Source organism: Micropterus dolomieu, linkage group LG14 (genome assembly GCF_021292245.1).
Source record: "Micropterus dolomieu isolate WLL.071019.BEF.003 ecotype Adirondacks linkage group LG14, ASM2129224v1, whole genome shotgun sequence".
NCBI lineage: Eukaryota > Metazoa > Chordata > Actinopteri > Centrarchiformes > Centrarchidae > Micropterus > Micropterus dolomieu.
The window spans coordinates 1,959,574-1,978,001 of NC_060163.1; the positions used below are offsets into that span (position 1 = coordinate 1,959,574).

Below are 18,428 nucleotides of genomic sequence, written 5' to 3' on the forward strand. Positions count from 1 at the left end.
CACAGAGGCTGCCTCCTGCAAAATGGAGCACACGCTCTCTGCATTTTATTCGCTTACCCACGTTCTCATGTGTGCACACATGCATGCAGGCACACCAGAATAGGCATATAAAAACAACCTGTTAGTCTAACACAGAAGAGCATGTAGTCATTGTAACAGGAAGACAATGGATTATTACTAAATAAATGCATTTAATTAATTCATTAAAACAAATCTGTCACTTTACATTTATTGATTATATGTATATTCATTTTATGATGATTTAAGAAAGCTACACAGTCGTCCAGCTCTGGTAACACTGATACACTAGCACTAAGTCATGTGACATGGCATTATTAGAGCAAACACTATCTGACAACCTCACTGATACTGTTGACAGGTCGCCACTTCAGCTGTTGAGCTGTTTCTTTTTCGTCACATAAAAAAAAGCTACATCACAGTCCTGAATCGTGGATGTAGGGCTGTCGCCTTAACCGCAATAATGCAATACTGTGCTAGGAGGAAGACGAGCAGAGTGGAATAGAGAAAATATATTGACTTTTCCGTGTTACCTGGCCAGTAAATGTTTCACCGTGATTTTTACAACTATTAATTTCATTTGCTGTCAGGATGTATTTCAACAAATATATGCCTGGCTTAGCTTTAATGACACGCTCATAAGCCTATTTACACACCCCATTTTCCTATCAAGGCAGACATGACACGCTAACACCCTACTAAACAGATCGTTTATGGCAATAGAGTTTATTTGTGTAGCACTAATATAAGGATAAAAGTAAATATAAGGATTAAAGTAATTTGCAAATAAAAATGGCACATCTACTGCATGTCGCGCCTCCCTCAATCACCGCAGGGGAAACTCCTTCACAGCGACATGTCCAAGGGCTGTCATTGCAATATTCAGCTAGTTGCCTTGTTCCTTATGGTGCTTTCAGACCAAAAGCGAAGCGAGCATTTAGGGCAGTGAGTTTACATACAAAGTCAATGCAAAGACATGTAGAGCCATGATTTCCTGTCGGGCGGTGCGAAGGGGGCGGGGCCGTTGATGCGAATACAACGTTAAGGAATTCGTGTGAGTTGAATATTTTCAACTCAAGCGAGAAAGTCGCATGACGCTGAGTCGCGATAGTGATAGTGTTGAGATTGTCCATACGTCACCGAGGCTTCAGAGCGATGTGTGGAGAGGGCCGGGCAGAGCGGGAGATTGAAAATCTGCTGGCCGGCTGAGAGCTGCTAAACTTGGGGGAGAGGAGCAGGGAGCAGCGCTGCAACCTTTGGACAAATTAAAGGTCGGTCAGATTCTGCTCTGACAACTACGCTGTTTACTCGCGGGAGGAGTTAACTGCTTTTATTAAATTAGCTTTTTACTTTAGTTTTTGGGATTTCAACATTGATTTATCTTCACTGGAGCTTCTCTGCAGCTAGCTTCCATGCACATCCGGTTCCAGTGTTGTTGTTAGCGTCGTTAGCTCTGTCGGACTACGACTTCATAGTTATATAAAAACCGGACAAAACTGGACATTACTTGGAGAAAACAAAGCGACATCGTCTATCACAAAACTACAACACAAAATTATATAGATTAAACATCCACTGTTCCTTCTTGTAGGCCAGGCCTGTGTTCTTATGAAATTAGGTGATGCATCAAATGCTTGAATTATTATTATGAGCAATGGTCGAGAAGAAATTTCTAATTTTAATAATATCTGAAAGATAATTTGAGCTAATATGTGGTCGCAGCCTTTGCGATTAGAAAATCTCGTTTTATCATATCACGATAATATCGCAAATGCAATTAATCGTTCAGCCCTAGGCCCAATTCTACTCAATACTTACCAAAACAATCTTGATTATAATTTTTGCCATAATACCAAACTCCACCTGCAGCATCAATTACTGTTTGATTGTTTGTTTGACCCCCATCAGAATCGATGAACTGTGCAGCTACACTAACAATCACTCAACTCACAATATTACATTTTACGCACAATTAGCTTGAAATGATTAGAACTGTAAAACAGCAAAACAATAGGATATTATTTTATCATCGCACTTCCATTCCACTGTAAGTTAATAAATGACAATATTGAATTATGGCCCAGCCCTAACTATAACAGCTGATAAGAAAGTAGAAGATAAGATTTCATGTTGATGGAAAGAGTGTGCCAAACAGCATGCAGGCAGTGTTCACTAGCAGCTTTACTATGACTGATCAGTGTGAAGGAGTGTATGTCTGCTTGTGTGTGCTCATTCACTAGAATCCTTGACAGTACTAATGTGAAACGTGACTCTGTTCTTCCTGGTGTGGCCAATCAGGGGCCATTCTGAGCCTCTGAACTTATATATAATAAGCCATGCAGAAAAACTACTCAAGACCTGTACAGGTTGAGAGGCTCGGTCACTGTGGTGGTAGCAGCATATGGGCACAGATACTGTGTCTGTGTCATCCTCCTGTTTTCAACTGAGTCACCATCCCAGTCTGCCTTTATGATGACAGCAGGAGTCAAACAACAGCAGTAACAGTAGTGGTGGTTGTGGTAGTGGCTGTAGTGACTTTATAGCAGCATTAGTAGTACAGCAGTAATGGTACAAGTAACTGTTCATACCATAATGGCTGTAAGTAAGAATTCTGGGGTTATATTTCTACTGGAAAGAGGGCTTTAGCTACAACTGAAGAAAACGAGCCATGTTCTCAGTTTCATGGGGTTTTCAATGACCTCAGGAGTTTACAATCTACAATTATTCAAAGAGTTAGAGTGAAAGGTCTTACATTTGACTGCTGTCAGCAAAAAACATAAAAATAAGGTATTTCAAATAATATAGCAGTTCAATAAATGTAGAAAATGTGGGTGGGGGAGTTTACAGACTTTTTTGGTGGCTAGTGTTAGCTAAGAGGACTTTTGCCTCTTGAATCCTGGCTGTGTCGCTGATTTGAAGCAATAGCAATGGCAACAAGACTGCAAGCATTAGTAATGAGAAAGGTAGTTGCAGCAACAGAAGTAATGACAGTGCAAGGGAAAGCAATAAAATTAGGACAACAGTTGTAGTGCCAATATTATAAATATACAGGAGGATTCAATTCTGTCTACTTTCAAACAACTATTCCATGTACAACAAATCTAAAGAATTTACAATAGTTACGCTTAATAGTTTTTCTCATTTTGAAACACAAAGAACAAGTATGCCTCTCTTCATCACGCTAAAGCTGTCTGAGAGCTGTGAAATACTACAGAAAGGTGACACATTGTGCTCCACTGGACTTAATGCACTTCTAACTGCACTCTGCAACAGCCAGCAGCAGTGTTGGGAGCTGGAAAACTCTCCGTTAATGCTTTGTGTGTGGGTCTGTTGCTGCTGGTTTTATCAAACAAAGGCTGCAGAGACTTTCAGAGAGCCCTCAGGCCCCTCCAGCTGTCATTGAAGGAGAGAACACACTTCCCATCATGCTTTACCTTCCTCTTCTCGATGATCACAAGTGATCACTGTGTTGGGTGGAAGCTTGTCAACTTTGAAATGTAAAATAATCCTCACTGATCATGTAGAAGATTATGGCTGGTGCACACTAGAGGATTTTCAAATCTTAACTGATTTTGAAAACATGTGATACCACAGACATACCTACAGAATTAACCGATTTTTATTATTTTAAATCTTCAGAATGCATAAGCTAAACGATTCACACATTTGGCGTTTATACTAAATGATTTTAGAGAGGTGGTTCCAGGGACTTGGGATCTCACAGAAACTCGCGAGATCAAACGTGACTTCAGACATAAACAAAAAGCAAACATTGTTGGCTGGTTGCACTTGTGTGTGCACAGAAAACAAAAAGAGAAAGTAAAACTGTGGATGAACTCGAGGCTGAGAAGAGGGAATCAATATGGCTTATACATTTTACAGTGCGGACAAATACACAACACGTTGGTGACGCTTCCCACTCAGCTCGCTCTCATTGGCTGCTGCTGGTTTCTGATCGGAGGCTCCTCGATTTTGATTCAAAATCGAGGAGCCTCCGATCCAGTCAATGACATAAGATTAAGTCTGTAAACCCCTCACACTACAGGATCATTTGATAATTATTAACGACCAGCCTCGGATCGAGAACGCCCCCGAGACTGTGGGGAGGGGAATCGGACCCAAAGTCGGCCAAGTGTTCATTTCGTATACGGCCAGCATAAGGAGAGCCTGTTGTGAACACAATGGGAGACATACAAACACAGATGAAGTCAGGGTGAAAACATATATAGACTGAAAGACACTTAGAAACAGACACACTGTAAGAAAGACCAGCATAATAAGGGTCGAGTTGTGTTCTCTGTCTTGTGTGTGTCTGTGTGTGCGTGCATGCCTTTGGCAGCCTTACAGACATCTGCTGTGAAGGTCAAGTTTCAGTCTGTATGGAACCAATCAATGGAGCCAGCATTAGAACACCCCTCCCTGCCTTCATCTGCCACTCTGGGACACACACACACACATCCGCACACACAGAAAGCAAGATTTCACAAACACATACCTATACTTTTATACAACAGTATGCTCTCAAACCTACACATCAGCTGACAAATCCCATCACAGAGACATATACACACAAACCAGTAAACTTACACACACATAAACAATGACAAATGACAGGGGAAAGCGGCATGAAGTGTCTCAGTATGGAGTCAGGCCATCAAGAGCCTCCAGAACAGCTTCAGGGCTGTGGAACTCTGTTGGAGGGATGAACACCATTCCCCCGCCAGGTATTTCCTCATTTATTTAATACATATTTTAAACACATATTTAACACATATACAGCTTTATTTAATACGGTCGTCTCATTGAGATCTGGAGAGACCTGAGGACAGCAGACAGAAAGAAACACAAACACAAACACAAACATGTTTCTCCTCTCTTTGATTCAACTTTCTGCTTTCATTTGGCCCCTATCTGTATGAATGCACACTTGGAAGCAACCAGGCAAGTTCAACACACACACAGAGCGAGAATGACACATGAGTGGAGAAAGAACCTTGCCCTAAATTCTCAGGGAACAATCTCATGTTACATCTCTGGTCTAGCTGCCCTTTGTCAAGGCTGCACAAAACTCTCAGAGGCCAGCATATGCAGCCAAAACAAATTACACTTAGGTGAACTGCATGCACACTTATATTTACTGACCTTTGTGCTGAATGCTTCTGTGCTTCAACACTTTAATAACTAAGGGTTTTTGTAAAGCCATATGTATTATTATTTACGTTTGTAACACAAACACATTGCAATGTAATACAAATACTAAAGAGAAAAAGTCGAAGAGAAGACATTAATGTCTACTAGTGCACTGCCTGTGCAGGAGCCTGTTCAGAACGGGCCGATGGTTTGGCCTCTGATATAGCTGCTTGCAGGTTTCTCAATATCATTGACCTGCAGAGCCGGAGAAGGTTAACCCTAACAGGTTGCAAAAGCACAAAGTGTTCAGGAGATATTACCGTTGCTCTGTATCAAATCTGGAGGGAAGAACAGCGGGGCAAAAAAAATGATTTGGACCAGATTCAAAATGAAAATCGATCTAGACACAAATGGGCATGATAGGTTCGTCTGGACCTACAGAAACAAGGAGAAAAAATTGAATATTGTTTCTAAAATTTATGTTTCAAAATAGGATCACAAAACTCACTCCTCACGGAGCAGAAAAAAAAGGGGTTAGAGTTCAATTAATTTTGCCTCTCTTTCTGTCTGCAGTCACCACTCTGCAGCCTCAGCTCAACTGCGTGCTGAACTGTGATTTGTTACCCCACAAGTTTACAAATTTACAGGTCAAAATATAAAGTTTGTTACTTAGTTACTTTATAAGCTGTAAGTTCAACATTGCACTCCTTTCAGCCCTCAGCATACACCCGCCAAGTGTGAAGTCCCTGGGAGGAACGGTTGTCAAGAAAATTGAAGGACAGACATCAGACATACAGACAGAGTTTCCTGTCTTATGGTTAGGCTAGATGTGGCGCTGCTTGGCCATTTCAAAGGCGACTGTGCAGTGGGTGAAGCTGTAACAATGTAATGCTGTAATGTCAACAGAAACCTTGGACTTCACACACTATTACACACAACAATGCAGAGAACACATGCACACATTTCAGAGTGCATTGTGGTGTTTTAAGTAGTTCTAAGTTCAAACAAAACACACATCATCTCATCTATATAAAGATGAACCAGTATACATGTACTACATTGGTGCATGTCAGGGACGTGCATTTTTGGGAGGCAGGTGCTAATGCAAAAATAGAGGCACTCCCCCCACCCACAATTTCTCTACTCCTACCCCAATGTTGACGCTATTCATAGTGACAGACTATACATAATGTGGCAAATATTATACTGATTTGTGGGGGTAACAATTCAACTATTCCAGATATAGCGGTACATAAAATGCATTTTTGAGCTGCAATACTGCAGTACTTAGTTTCCTGGGTGTTCCCACCTCCCATCACTAAATCAGTATATAAAACAATATAATTTGAACTACTTTAAAGAACATTTTCTGTACTACAAATTCTTCAGCCTGTCCTTTCTATGCATTGCACTACACTCAGCTGACGATCCAAACGACTAGCTGACATCTTCATACGGTATGTAAAAAATAAAAAAAAACAATGGAAGAACTGAGCTGTTTGTGATAGAAGTTGTTGTAACATGTGTGCCACTGTCTAGCCAGGGGCTCTAAGCTAACCTTTTTCCCAACGAGAACACGTGCTCCTAAATTAAAAACATTAGGAGCACACAAAGACATTTAAGAGCACAGTGAAAAATGTAACACAGTTTATTAACAATTTATTTCATACATATTTATACAGTGTGTGTGTGTGTGTGTGTGTGTGTGTGTGTGTGTGTGTGTGTGTGTGTGGGACTATAGAAGTGAAGTGGTATCCAAACACTCTGCACAAGCCTTCAAATAATGTCAATGTTTTTTAAAACATTGAAAACAGAATTTAAAAACATGGACAGCTCTTTTTTAAAACTCTGATCAGTTGTCACAGCGATGAGTGAAGAAACTCTGCTGCATAACGCAGAGGTAGCGTCGGTGTATGAGTGTGGCCGACGCAGGGCCCTTGCTGGGTAAGGACCCGCTTGGTGGGTATGGAGTTTAGCTCAGTTGCTTGTAGACACGGCCGAACGACAACGCTGCATGCACTTTCCCTGTTCTGGTAAAATTCAGCAGCTCTTATCAAACGAAACCGTCCCTTCACTCCTGGTTTCACTCCACCACAAGAATGACACTTACCACCAAAAACACTACATCCTAAGGAGACACGTTTTAATAAACATATATCATAAAGTAACATTTATATTTAAACATATGGCATACCAAACTTTCTTCACCCTCAAGCATTATGGGAATTCTGAGGGACAGACGTAGGCTACAATGTATCAGCCAGGAGTCAACCAGGCTGCGTGCGTACTGCAGTTTAGTCCCAGCATCACCTCACACTGGAAGCTTCTCAGAAGAATTTCAGCAGCGGAGAGTATAGCCTGCCCCACATTAATGACTTGTTTTTTATATATTCTTTTTGTGCTTCTAGTACATTCTTCAAAGCTCAGCTAAGTAGCTAAGTTTGCTGTAGCACGTCAAACCTTTTTAATGCACCGCAACATCCATGACATTATATTATCCGTCTTATCCATATCCATCTGGGTATCTTGATACTGCACAAACGTGTGGCCAGGAGCTACTTTTAGCTGTTACAGAGGACAGGACGCAGGCAGATGCTCCCTGGTGTTTCTGGATGAAGATACAGAGTAACGACTGATGATGTTTTCCACTGTGTAGCTTAAGTTATAGCCAACCAGTTAGATGTGTGCAAAGCCAAAGAAGTCTGTGCAATTCTGCAAGAGCCTGGTGCTGGTGGCATCTGACTGAATTTAAGGATCCACTCTGGATAACACGTTGACGATGCTATTTTACACCAGACTATTGTTTGGTGTTAAGGTTAATGGTAGGCTATTGCCTAAGAGATGCTGGCTGTATTGAGATGGTTTAACAGTGGCTTCATTCCACAACAGTGATAAACAATGCCGAGGCTTAGGGCCGTGGCTAACACCATTAATAACTGGCTGTCACCAATGAAGGCAGGTCACGGAGACGTGGATCCGCAGCGTGCTCGATTTGTGTGTGTTAACTATGTCGGCAGTGACAAGGGAAGAGGGAGGGACAGGGTCTCGTCTTCTTTGAGGATTTACAGCAGTAGGTCGTAAACGTCGTAAATGTCTTGCAAAAATGGCACTTATCTAGTCAGAGGCCAAAAGGGCAGATGCTCGAGCACCACCTGGGGTCTATCTGTGCACGAGCCTGGTGCATGTGTCTTACTGATTAATATTTATGCAAAAGGAGCAGATGGAGTTCAGGCTAAACTTCTGCAGAGGTTTGGATATTTCAAAAAGTTAAAAAGTAACATTTCCAGCAGAGCAGAAAATACGTCTGTTCAGGCCGCAGTGGCTGTACAAGCCCAAAGTTCAACAACTGACTGGATGCCTAGAATGGGAAAGTTTTCTGAGCTAGGTTTTTTAGTATCAAGTACGTACCGATAACAAGTCCGATCAATTTTTTTTTAAAATTATTGTTGCAAATGCAATTTTTGTAGTTTTTGTGATTACTGTAGTGAATTCATTACTCATGCCATTATCAAGTCAATAACTAAAGACTATAAAGGAGTCCATCTGTCAGCTATCATTAAGACACCAAAACACGTCTGGAGTCTAATTTATAGAAAATAAGCACTATTAAATGGGAATATAGGTCAGAAAAACATTGCAATCAAAACTTTTCTCCAAATCATTCAGTCCTGGTAACAGAAACACAATCCTTTCTTTTCAGCCATTCAGTCCACCATACTACATTATACACTTGCTTTGATACTTAGGATGTGTATCAGGGAGTTTACATGTCTCCTAGCATCGTCAGAAAGCTCCATTCATAGCCATGGGATTCCACAACAGCTGTGTGAGTGCAGGTGATTAACAGTGCTATGGGATCTAGTGATACCGCCAGTATTTTCAAAATGAACTTTTTGACTCACCTACAAAAGGGACTGGTAGCATATTTTTTAATGGCCAAAATAACAAATGGCCTTTTTGTGTCACATATATTTTTGTTCCATTACATTTCATTTAGATAACAAGGTATGTGTTGAATAAAACTTTAAGAAGAAGCCAGATGCACCGTTTAGATGCACCTAAAAACACATGTGGTAGTGTGTGTCTGTGTGTGTGTGTGTGTGTGTGTGTGTGTGTGTGTGTGTGTGTGTGTGTGTGTGTGTGTGTGTGTGTGTGTGTGTCTTTCAGTGTGGCTGTAATAGCCTTCTGAGGTTGGTGGGTGTAAGTTTCAGACCACAAACCATTATGTAATGACAGAGGAAGAGATGAGGACTATGCCAGTGTGTACGGAGGAATAACACCTGTCCTGAAAAAAATCAATTCAGTCAATTAACTGATTAGTCAGTCGTTAGAAGACTAATCTGCATTAATTTTGATGAGCAATTAATCATTTCATTTCATACACTAAATACACGATCTAGTTCAGGCCTCTCAGCAGTTAGAAAATGTGGCGTTGTTTCTATTGTTGTTAATTGAATACCTTTGGGACTGGTGGTTGGACAGAAGATGTCGCCATGTGTTGGACATTTTTTCACAATTTTCTGAAATGATATAGATTACACTTGTTTAAATTACTGTATCAATCTAAAACATAATTAACACTTCGTTATCAATGAGTTAGTTTCAGCTCTGACCGTACCAGTGAGAGACAGACAGAGTTCTGACGATGACAAGTTGAGCGTCTTGCAAGGGAATCTTTCCTCTCTCAGGTAACAAGAGTTAACTTGTTTAATTGCACTTCACATTCCAGCTATCACACGTCAAATACATAGTCTACTCACACCAGGGCTGAAGCAATGACTTTCCAATGCCGATAAGTAGCAGCCCAGCAGCCCAAGCACTGCGTAGGTGCTGCAGCCTTCATAATTCTAATATTCATTATGAATATTGTGCCCACATATTTATGACAGAAGTTGAATATCTTTGTAGTAATAAATGAATAAATACTACTCTGGTTTATCAATACAAAGCCAACAAAACAAATGAAACCAAACAGTATAATCGGGGTTTGTCCTGGCTCAAAATGAGGCGGAGGTGTTACCCTTCCGATTACGTGCACACACGTGCACCGTGCTTTCAACTGGCTCAAGCAAACACTTTTTACAAGCAATGTATTTTTGAGTTCTAATAATTGTGTGATTGATCAATGATCACACTAAAGCAGTCTGTAACAACTGAACACACAAAGCAAAACGTTCCTCTCTGCTGCTCGTATCACCCAGCCCAGTTCCGCTGCTCGATCCCCCCAAACTTTCGGTGAATACTGTCCAGCATCAACTAAAGTTAGCAACAGTCTGCATGCAGCATGGGTTTGTTTTGAGTCAATGAAAACATGGCATAAGGCAGCGACAGCGCTCTGGAGATTTGTATGTATGGTCGTATTTAGGTTTTTATAAGAGTGCTGAGGGAAACCTGATCGAAGACAATTTATAGCGAATGAAGCAAACTTTATCTCAGTGCATGATGTGGGGACTTCAGAAAGGGGGAACACGTCATGGTTTGTCTTTCTGACTTGCTAACAGCTAAACTGAAACTCTCAGTGTTGTTCTGCTGCTGTATGCGTCGTGTGTCACATGATAACACATTACGCAGTTTAGTCTCCAGACCAACATATTTTGTTCATTTAAAATCCTGCAGTTGTGGAGTTGGTTGTAAGTGTTCAACAGGAGAAATGCTGCCGACTTCCGTGCAAGACTCTTGTGTATTTATGTCACATGTTGGGCTTATCGCAGCTACTATAACTCTCCTCTTAAGACTCATTTGTATTTCTGCAAACTGCGCCTGGGGTCATCCTTTATAACATCTTTAATGTTAATGGACATATGATAAGTTTTTCTTCTGTTTACAGAAGGTATTGGCAGTTCTTATTTTATTTATTTAGTTTATGCAAACGTGTGTATCGGTACTTTTTGAACATTTTCAGCACATTTTAGAAATACCACGACAATACTAACAGTGATCATTTTGGTCAGCTCCAAAAAACTTAAACCCTGTTCATTTGGTGAAATCACACAAATGCTACTTCCTTTGTATGTTTCTACTCTCTGGAGTTCTCCTCTGCTCTCCGGCTCGGTGCTGCTGTATTGTGCTGTGAGGCGGTGCTGAAGGAGTTAAGTTCTGTGCAGTGGGTGAACTCAAAAGAACTGGCGTTCACGTGGCTGAGCCGCTGTTGCTATGGGAGAGAGGCCAGACAGAGGAGAAAGAAACCCCTCTCTCTCCGTCTCTCTCACGTTCCCATTTTCTCTCTCTGTCTTCCTCTCTCTCTCTCTCTCTCGTTCTCTTTCCCTCCTCCTCTGCTTTCTCGTTCTCTCTCTGCCAGAGAGCCTGGCTGGCTGGAAAACCAAATGACTAATGAGAGTACACAGCTCTTGCTCTCTCTCTCCTTCTCTTCAATTTTCAAATAACATTCACTCTCTCTTTCACTTCAGCTATCTGAAACTTCTCTCTCTCCCCTCCCTTCATCTGCCCATCTCTCCCTCATTCTGTCTCTCTCCATGCTTTTCTCTCTCGCTCGGTCTTTCAGTAATATCAGAAAGCCAGCCAGTGAGTCATGCAGCAACAGCACAAGACCAGGCTGAATATGCCAGTGTGTATTTCAGACCTTTGAATGTTACCTTGAATTAAAGTCAAGACATATTAAATGACAAATGAAAGAGACCAAGCTGAGAAAAGAAAGCATGGACATGGCTAGTGAAAGCAGAAAGCTACAGATGAGATGAATCAAACCAGGTCACTAACTGTTAAATGACATGAACCTCTGTTATGTTTAGTAAAGAAGATATGACGCACAGTGTACAGCGACCATCAGGTTATGCAGTGCAAAGAAAACCATTACTAAATTATGAAGAAAAACACAATAGTGCAACAGCTTTTAAGACTGGCAGCAAAAATTATTTTTATTAGCAAAATATTCTAACAGCAAGAATAGAGCTCAGGCTAAAACTTTGCATTATTAAAGAGCTGCATTTATATAGTGCTTTTACCCAAACAGCTTTACAATTTGCTTTTCATTCACACACACACACCAATGGCAACCAGCTACCATGCAAGGCGCAATTTAATTTGGGGTTCAGTGTCTTGCACAAGGACAGTTGGACATGTGGAACACTTACTTCAGTCCCTCACTGCAAAAAGACCAAGTATACACTGTGTTACAAAATGACAGTGTGGCACACTTAAAATCCAGCACGAAGCAGAGTTGATTTATTTAACTTTTATGTTTACAACACCCGGTAATACACCAGTCCAATCCAGTTAAAGTCCAATGAATGTGAAAGCAGGGCAGGAAATGAGACAACAGGTCAGGCTGGACTACGACAACTATAACAAACAGCACAGGGCAACAGAGACCAGAGAAAAGCTAGGAGGGAAACAAGTGAAAAGGACAGGGACTGGGCTGAAGCTAAGAGGGTTGGATGGCAGTAGCTCAGTCCTTGTATGACTGGAGGGTGGCCAGTTCAAGTACAGCATAGAGCAGTGTGGATTGGTAGTTGGAGAAGTGCCAGGAGGTGTCCTGGCAAGGCACCGAACCCCCTTGCTGTTCAGGACGCCTATCTGTGTGGCTGCCCACCTCGCTTCCCAACAACTGCATGTATAATGGCCCAGACCTGTGTGTGTGTGTGTGTGTGTGTGTGTGTGTGTGTGTGTGTGTGAAATATAATGACTGAAAACACTAAATTCCCCCGAAGGGATTAGTAAAATAATTACTCTTAACTTCAGTAGCAATGACACAGCAGCTAAAACACTAATCTATGTGTCTGTCTATAGTAGTAGTGGTAACACATGCCACTGCCCTGAGGACACTGGCACACATCACAATATGCAATTTATATCTTTAACTGTGAGATTCACTACCGATTTGCAGTAGGAGCAGTTTTCTTTCTTGTTGTTGTTTAGAGAGAACAAACTGTTCTCTGAAATTCAGCTGGACTGTAAGCAGACTTATTGTCATTCATCGCCTTGTTGTGTCCTACTGGCACAGAGCAACCATGTTAACGTAATGAATTAGTTGACGACAAGATTAAGTGAATTACATTACAGGGTCAACTGGTGAGGACGGCAGACAGACATCATACTGACAAATGAGGCAACATTCCATCGGCCCCGCTTTCTTCAACAAGGTAGGAACAAGTCATGATTACAGGCTCACCTCTGGGGGTAGACAGCAAGACGCTTCACTCAGCCTGTGTCCCAGGTCATAAATAAGCACGACACAAACAGCAGTAGGCGAGATCTCGTCTTCTACTCAATAGAAAAGATACAGCCAAACCAGATGGACACGCATGAGCCGCCGTTACTCGATCCATTTGGGTGATGTTCCAAACAAGCACAACCTCCTCATTACTGGCTGCACCAGAATAGCTTCCCTCACATTCTTTGGTAAAATAGTCTAGTTAGAGGGCCGGGCCCGTATTCTCTGACAGCAGTGTTCAAAACATATATACCGGACAGCTCTGCATCTAAGAAACAACTTGGACTGACATGATTCTTTCCAGTGGAGCTTAGCAAAAGACATTTATGAAAACACATGCCATGTTGAACATCTTTGGGTTTTAGGACAGAGTTATTAGTGCCCCATGGTGGTATCCTGCAGGCCTTTTCACCCTGACAAGAAGAAATACCAAGTATTTATAAATGAGACTGAAAATGTCACTTTGAGTCTATATATTTCAACAGCGGGTTTCAAAACCATACCATACTTCAGCAGCTCCTCTATCACAAATCAGTGAAGGAGGGATTTCATTCAGAGCAGTTGTGAGCTGAGGGCTGTCTAATGGTGTTACAGAGATAAGTCAGACTCGCTGGGGTTTACTCATTTCACAGTCAGGACACAGTCACAGTCTGTCTGGCCGTGCTTTCTCACTCAGTGACTAAAGACTATGGATTTACTGATAACCTAAATTTCTTACATTGGTTGAAATTCTCTTTACATCCTGAAAGCAATCAATAAATCAAACATGAAAGAAATCTGTGGCTGTTGTGGGACTGTAACAAGCACAGCCACATGGAATGACTGGCTGACCTACCTGCCCGTCTACCTGTGCGCACTCTGCCAGTGCACTCACTGCAAATGAACGTGTTTTTGGAGTGAGGCCTGAATTCTTCAGTTAGGTACTTTCTAAATCTAGCTTTCTCTTTCCGGTTTCTCCAACGTTGCCTACCACAGCTTTAACATATACAGTGTCTAACTCTACCAGTTACATGCCAGTCCAATGGTTTTTGTTTTCCTCACTGTGCTCGGAGAGGACCAGTTTAATACTGTTTGTGTTCAGAGCTGCCATAGAATCAGGTATTTCGTACTGATTTAAACATTTCTCCATAAAGTATATAAAAGACAAATCATAGAATTCACCATGAAGTCAAAGTGTGAGACCAACAAAGACCACAATCTGAGTAGAACTGAGATCAACTCAGCGGTCAGTGAGAGACAGTCTACAAGCCTCTGGTGCTTGGTAGTTAGTTATGTAGGTTGTTATTGAGTTCCATGGGTGATCTTTTTTCAGATTTTTCTAAATCAACATGATCTATTTTTAGCATAATATGCCTCTAAAATATACATTCCACCGCAGGATAGACGTAGTGTAGCACAGTACACCATTCAGGTCTGCCACGGTCCTGCATGAAACCACAGCAGCTGTTGAGTAGTAGAGTCTAATGCGTTCCCAGGGTTATCTGGGAAACCTGCGAGCCTATAGGAGACTTTATGGTTTCCGTATGTTGCACTGTGATGTAGTGTAGCTTTAGTGCTGTGTGTGTGTGTGTGTGTGTGTGTGTGTGTGTGTGTGTGTGTGTGTGTGTGTGTGTGTGTTTAAGAGAGATGGGGGAAGGGTACATCCAGCCAGCCCATCCTGGCTTCAGATTACATTTTGTTTCCTTAGGCACCAGAAAACAAACCCCTAACACGCTGTGTATCCAGTTACTGCACTGCCCAAACACCACATAACCTGGACACCACATAGCAATACTGCAGCTTGCTGTAGGAATATCTTATTGATAAATAAAGCCTCATCATAATGAAACCATTCTACAGACTGCTCTTATTTCCCTGATTGGACTGAAATACATTTTACAGCTGGTAAATGATGCCTGCAGACATCAGCACAAAGACACACTGCATTGTGACAATAGGACACAAACATTAAAAACACCTGAAGGTTACTCAGTGCAAACAAATGTATTCTGTTGATCCATTATGTATCTAAACCTATTGATATGACTATGTTAAGGCTGACTGCACAGGATGAATAAACACACCATATTCTCATACTTCATTCAGTGCAGGCAACCACAATGTCAATCATTATTCTTCGTTTCTCTACGTTTATAATAAGAATGTTCCCACTTCATACACTCAATGCTGTAGACCGCCACTAAATCCTTACGTGTAAAAAAATATAATACACACGCATATATACAGAGTACATACATATTCTTTTTTTTTTCCTAGGTATCTCATCATTATTTTGACCAATTTGTTAAAAACTACCCACTAGATATGGATGATGTTTTTGGAGCTAAAGCTAAAGGTCAGAGCTAAACAGAGGTTTTATAACCAGAACAGCTTCATGACAAAAACATCTCATTCCACAGAGTACGTTAAAAAGAAATAGGAAAAGGAAGGTAACTTAAGGAGGAACGGTACAGTTATTGTGACTGGAATATATTTAGGAAAGTTCAGTAATAAAACATTTCTGGTCAGAGATGCATTAAACACTGGAAGGCATATTCAATACAAAAATACCTTTCCAGTTTTACACTTTTCTTTTAGAAAAACTTGGCTTTCAACAAATGTATTTGGTGTTCCGATATCTACTTGTAAAAAAAAAAAAACACCACATGGCACTGGCTCCTTCCTGATTCCCCAGCAATAAAGGAATGGACAGTTAATTAAGTTATACATAATGGAAAAAATAACTTGGCCTACAAAAGAACAGATTTACTAAGTTATGGTCAAAATGGTCACGGCCACTATTTATGGAGTTAACATATCAGTTGATCCTTTGTTGCGATGGGTTTTCCCTGTTTAACACACAGTTCTTCTGTCTAAGGAAAAAGTGGCTTGGTCTTTTTTGTTTTAAAACTTACTGGATTGTCTCCAACATGTTAATGCACTTCTTTGTTACTATAAATCCCTCTTTTCAGAATGTAAAATAATTACTGGAAATGTTATAGGATGCGGTTGTCTGTCTATGTGGCCCTGCGATGGACTGGCGACCTGTCCAGGGTGCACCCCGCCTTTCGCCCGATGTCAGCTGGGATTGGCTCCAGCCCCCGCGACCCTGTACGCAGGATAAGCGGTTGACGATGGATGGATGGTTATAGGATGCATATTTTTTTTTTTTTAAAAAGGATAATAAGAAGGGAAGCTGTTCATTTTTGCAGACTTCTAATGTCCTCTGTAACTGCAAGGTGATTTCTTTGTAGTTTGTGAAATGTTCTGCGCTATAAATAAAGAACAAAAAAAGAAAAGAATATACAAATTTGGCAGATGGGTAATATTTTAAAGAACACTTATTTTCAAGTGTGTTTTCAGATAAGTGCAATAGTGCGATAGTGAAAAGTAAAGTCCATTCTATAATGAGTTAAATGGTGCAGCCAAGTCCATATTATAGTGTGTGTAGCGGCCCTACATTAGAAGGTAAAAGCATCTCTCCTGCAGTGTTTACTCTCTGTGTCACTGATTTGTGTTTGTGCTCTAAACAATGCTGCTATTCACGACCCAACACACATACACACACACTCACACACACACTGTTTAGAAATGTTTCTAAGCTGGCTGAACTGCAGCACTGCAACAACCATGCATGGATTGTGTATGTGGAAGCTTCCTTCCCGGCCATGGCCTGTCATTTTCTGCTGATTAGCCACACAGAGATGAACCTCAGCCCTAAAATACAAACTAGCAGCACTGCTACGGCACACACACATACAAACAAACAAAACAAACAAAGGCTCCTATAGGCAATGACCTGGCTGCCCTGCTCTTTCCATTCATTGCAAATCCAGATGAGTATGGCAGTTTTATGCCTAATGTGCCAGCGTAGGGTTTTGCTGATGAGCTTTTTCTTTTGGCTTGTATCCGTGTCCCTGAAGTCCCACCAAAATCTAAGCATCTGCCAGGGAATATGCTCTGAAATTCACTCTGTAGGCCACTGCTATACAGATTATCAGCTCAGGTTTAATGTTTTTGTATCAGTCTATTTAGACGTGTTTCCACCAAAAGTTCCCGGGACTTTTAGTACCAGGATCTCCTTTTCAAGGAACAAAAACTTTCCTTCAGCCCCTTGTTGTGTGCGTTTCCACCGCGGTCTAACGCCCTGCGAAGATCAGACAAATTTACCAGCTGATTTATCCCCCAAAGTGATGGACATGCATCATCATTTAGTAACACCACTATCTATGAGCAAAATGTATACATGAACATCAGATTTGATGGGAATATAATGAAAAACCATAGGCTATGCTTTTGTGTGGGGGAGTATAATGAAGAGACAGATCTTTAACGAGCTGTATTATCTGTTGTAATCAGCTGGTCCGTTTGTTTTGGAGAGGAGGAGACCTACTCTGGCTCCGTGTAGAAACCTACTAAACTGATGAAAACTTAAAACAGCAACTTAAGACCCAGTATTTAGCTTAACCCCATCAGCTGTTCGCTGTAAACACTGCACACTGGCTGCCATTTCCGAGCTATAAATATAATACAGACGTACAATCTCAAGCCAACATCGGCAAGACTTGTGTGCTATTTGACTGTTGATTGTGAGTTATTGTGCAAACAACAGCGGAAAAGAGAGAAGCAGTAATAGAAAGATTTAGTTGCCTCTACTCGACCATTCAAAAATTCACTGCAAGGCAACAATTCACTGCATTGTTTATTACATATTTATATATTTCTACATTTATTTATGTCAACTGAATGTTTGTCTACATGTAGCACCTTATCACCAAAGCAAATTCCTTGTATGTGTAAAACAATACTTGGCAATAAAGCGCCTTCTGATTCTGGTAATGAGCTCAATGCATAATGTGGACTAAGGGTTTCACAATGAAGCTACTGAGCAGATGAAATATCCCAAAAGAATAAATAACGGTATGCACAAACATTTAGGCTGGCCCCAGTTATGACTACAGTGACTCGAATACAACACAGTGATATTCCTGCAATCATATACACTATATGCAGCATTGGCTCTAAAGCAATTAAGCAAAATGCATCATTAAATTCTAATATTATTTACGCGTCTTCATTGTTTAGCCCACGTTGGCTTTAAGCCAGTCAAAGTGGCTAATCTACTGCTAGA

At 41.1% G+C, this 18,428-nt stretch overlaps 2 protein-coding genes across 5 annotated transcripts in view; one reads left to right on the forward strand and one right to left on the reverse strand.

Annotated features, from left to right (window-relative positions):
* Positions 1 to 18,428, forward strand: part of bms1 (BMS1 ribosome biogenesis factor) — a 654,080-nt gene that overhangs the window by 443,792 nt on the left and 191,860 nt on the right. The gene's annotated exons all lie outside the window — the stretch shown is intronic.
* Positions 1 to 18,428, reverse strand: part of jmjd1cb (jumonji domain containing 1Cb) — a 147,442-nt gene that overhangs the window by 125,673 nt on the left and 3,341 nt on the right. Inside the window, exon 2 of one of the 4 annotated variants that reach the window (XM_046069160.1) lies at positions 4,364 to 4,455. The exons of the other annotated variants lie outside the window; for them this stretch is intronic. Coding sequence (XP_045925116.1) covers positions 4,364 to 4,369 — 6 coding nt within the window. The 5' untranslated portion in view covers positions 4,370 to 4,455. The remainder of the gene's footprint in view (positions 1 to 4,363; positions 4,456 to 18,428) is intronic. 4 annotated transcript variants of the gene reach the window in all.